At 38.4% G+C, this 2,095-nt stretch overlaps 1 protein-coding gene across 1 annotated transcript in view; it reads left to right on the top strand.

Moving 5' to 3' along the window:
• The first annotated feature begins 1,522 nt into the window (after positions 1-1,522).
• LOC101861653 (proliferation-associated protein 2G4) overlaps positions 1,523-2,095 on the top strand; it is a 19,289-nt gene continuing 18,716 nt past the window's right edge. Inside the window, exon 1 of the mRNA XM_035969079.1 lies at positions 1,523-1,676. Coding sequence (XP_035824972.1) covers positions 1,583-1,676 — 94 coding nt within the window. The 5' untranslated portion in view covers positions 1,523-1,582. The remainder of the gene's footprint in view (positions 1,677-2,095) is intronic.

Raw genomic sequence — 2,095 nt, 5'->3', positions numbered from 1 at the left:
CTCCCACCCCACTCCTTTCAGGCGTAAGATTATATTTGAACTTCCCTTTAAGCGGTATATAGGGTTTAAATGTGTATCTTTTTTGCTTTCCACCGTCAACAGAATATATTATAAGAAACACTTGCCTGGCCACAGTATCATGTAACAAGCCACGTCTCTGCCATGGCCCAGGTTGGATGAATATTGTTTCTACAACACAAGACCACCTTGGCTTTCTGAATCTGATCTAAGTGAGAATGTATCATACAAAAGCCTATTGTAACAAAACAAAACAACGACAAAAACATAGACACAACAACAACAACAACAACAAAAGCTTAGTGTCACTCCCAGCTGTAGAACACGCAGTATTCTACTGAGATATCGGTACCAGTAAGCAACCGCGCATCAGTTATTATTATAAGGTGTCGAACATCGAGCAGATTTGAAGGAATAGAAGGTGTTGATAAAGCGATTAGGCCCAACACTTTTAGTGTTACAAAGAGCGACAGACAACACAAAGCATTATTTGTTATCGTAGTCGTATACCCTGGTCTGGATAGTTGCACTAAATTACTTATAGATTTATAAGCAACGCCCATCAAATAATGACTCACTTGTATACATGTATATATTATATATATTAATACAATGTTACATTATGTGGTATTCCCAACCCATTTATTAGCACCCCCGACCCACAGTGTCTATATATATACATGTAGGCATACGTTAGACTATGTACGTGGCGCAAACAAAATAATAGTTTTGAAGTAGGCTAAAGAACCACCAAGACAAAAAATATGAAAATTAAAAATAATCTGAGTTCTGATCAAGATAACGCTTTGAAATAACCTGTTCTTTCTCGACCTTTAGAATTTGTGTATGATCGACCGACCGCTCTTTATTTTAGGCGTGTAGGCCAAGGACCTTACAACAACTGTAAAATCCCCTTGGCCTAGGCTAGGCAGGCAGGCCTTTCTGCCCTGCTGCTCTTTGTGTCTGACAAATCTTCACAAGCTGCTAGCCTAGTTTTAGGCCTAGCCAAGCCTATTGCAACATTGGCGGAAAGTTTTGATTCGAATGCCTGTTGGTCTTTAAAAACAAGGTTGTCTTTCATTATTTTTGAAAATTAGCTGTTTTTGAAATAAAGATGAATCTTATCCTATGTTTTGTTACGTAGTATTATTTCCTTTGACACAAAAACCTAGAAGCAGAAGAGAACACATAAAACGAACAACGTGTAGTTTTTACTATTGTTCATAGATTTGATTAAGCTTACATCGAGTAAATATATCTGGCAAAGACACATTTCCCGCACACATGAGAAATGTGTATGATGTTCAGATTTGGCAGCCTTTGAGTGTATTTTACCGTTATTGTCAAAGCAGAAGTTGTTTGAGTGTTTGATCAGAAGAAAATCTCTGAATGGATCTAAGAAGCTTCCAGTACCAGTTCAATTTTTTTTTCAAATGGAAATGACTGCACATCCATTTTTTTTACAGATCTACAGAAATATTCTTGTTGAAGTGGAACCAATTTTAAGATATTTCCTGTTCAAGGTGCTTAAATCTGGGCTTTTGTTACCGTTCCTACGAGCAAGATGGCGGATTCCGAAGAGCAAGAAAACGTGGAGACTACTCCAGCCAACGATGTCGTTGTCACAAAGTATAAGATGGCCGGGGATATGGTCAATGGTAATGTAGAAGTCATGGTTTATATCAAAGGAACTTTAAAAAAAAGGTTTTTACAAGTATTTTTATTTGAGCTTGATGCTATTGGTTGCCATGTGGTTCGCATGCTGACTGCTGTGGTGACTGACTGCTGTGTTATTTCAGACTCAGACCATTTCTCTTGAAGACTCTCTAGACAGAGTAGATCTGTATAAACTGTATTGTATTGTAGCACACACGTCCGTATGCCTAGATTCTAGATCTAGATCTAGATCTATATATTGTAACTGTCAAGGGCCAGACTCTACGCCCAAGACAGGATTCTAGAATCTAAAGCAGGATTATGAGGATTATTGTAGAGAAAGTGGCTATTCTCACCCGCCCGGAAGTTCTCGCAAGATCAACTCCTCCCCTCTTCTCTCTCTCTCTGTCTCTTTCTGAAT

This window comes from Aplysia californica, unplaced genomic scaffold, assembly GCF_000002075.1.
Source record: "Aplysia californica isolate F4 #8 unplaced genomic scaffold, AplCal3.0 scaffold00112, whole genome shotgun sequence".
NCBI classification, from domain to species: Eukaryota; Metazoa; Mollusca; class Gastropoda; order Aplysiida; family Aplysiidae; genus Aplysia; species Aplysia californica.
The sequence above is the reverse complement of the archived record's forward strand: the minus strand, read 5'-3'. Positions and strand labels throughout refer to the sequence as shown.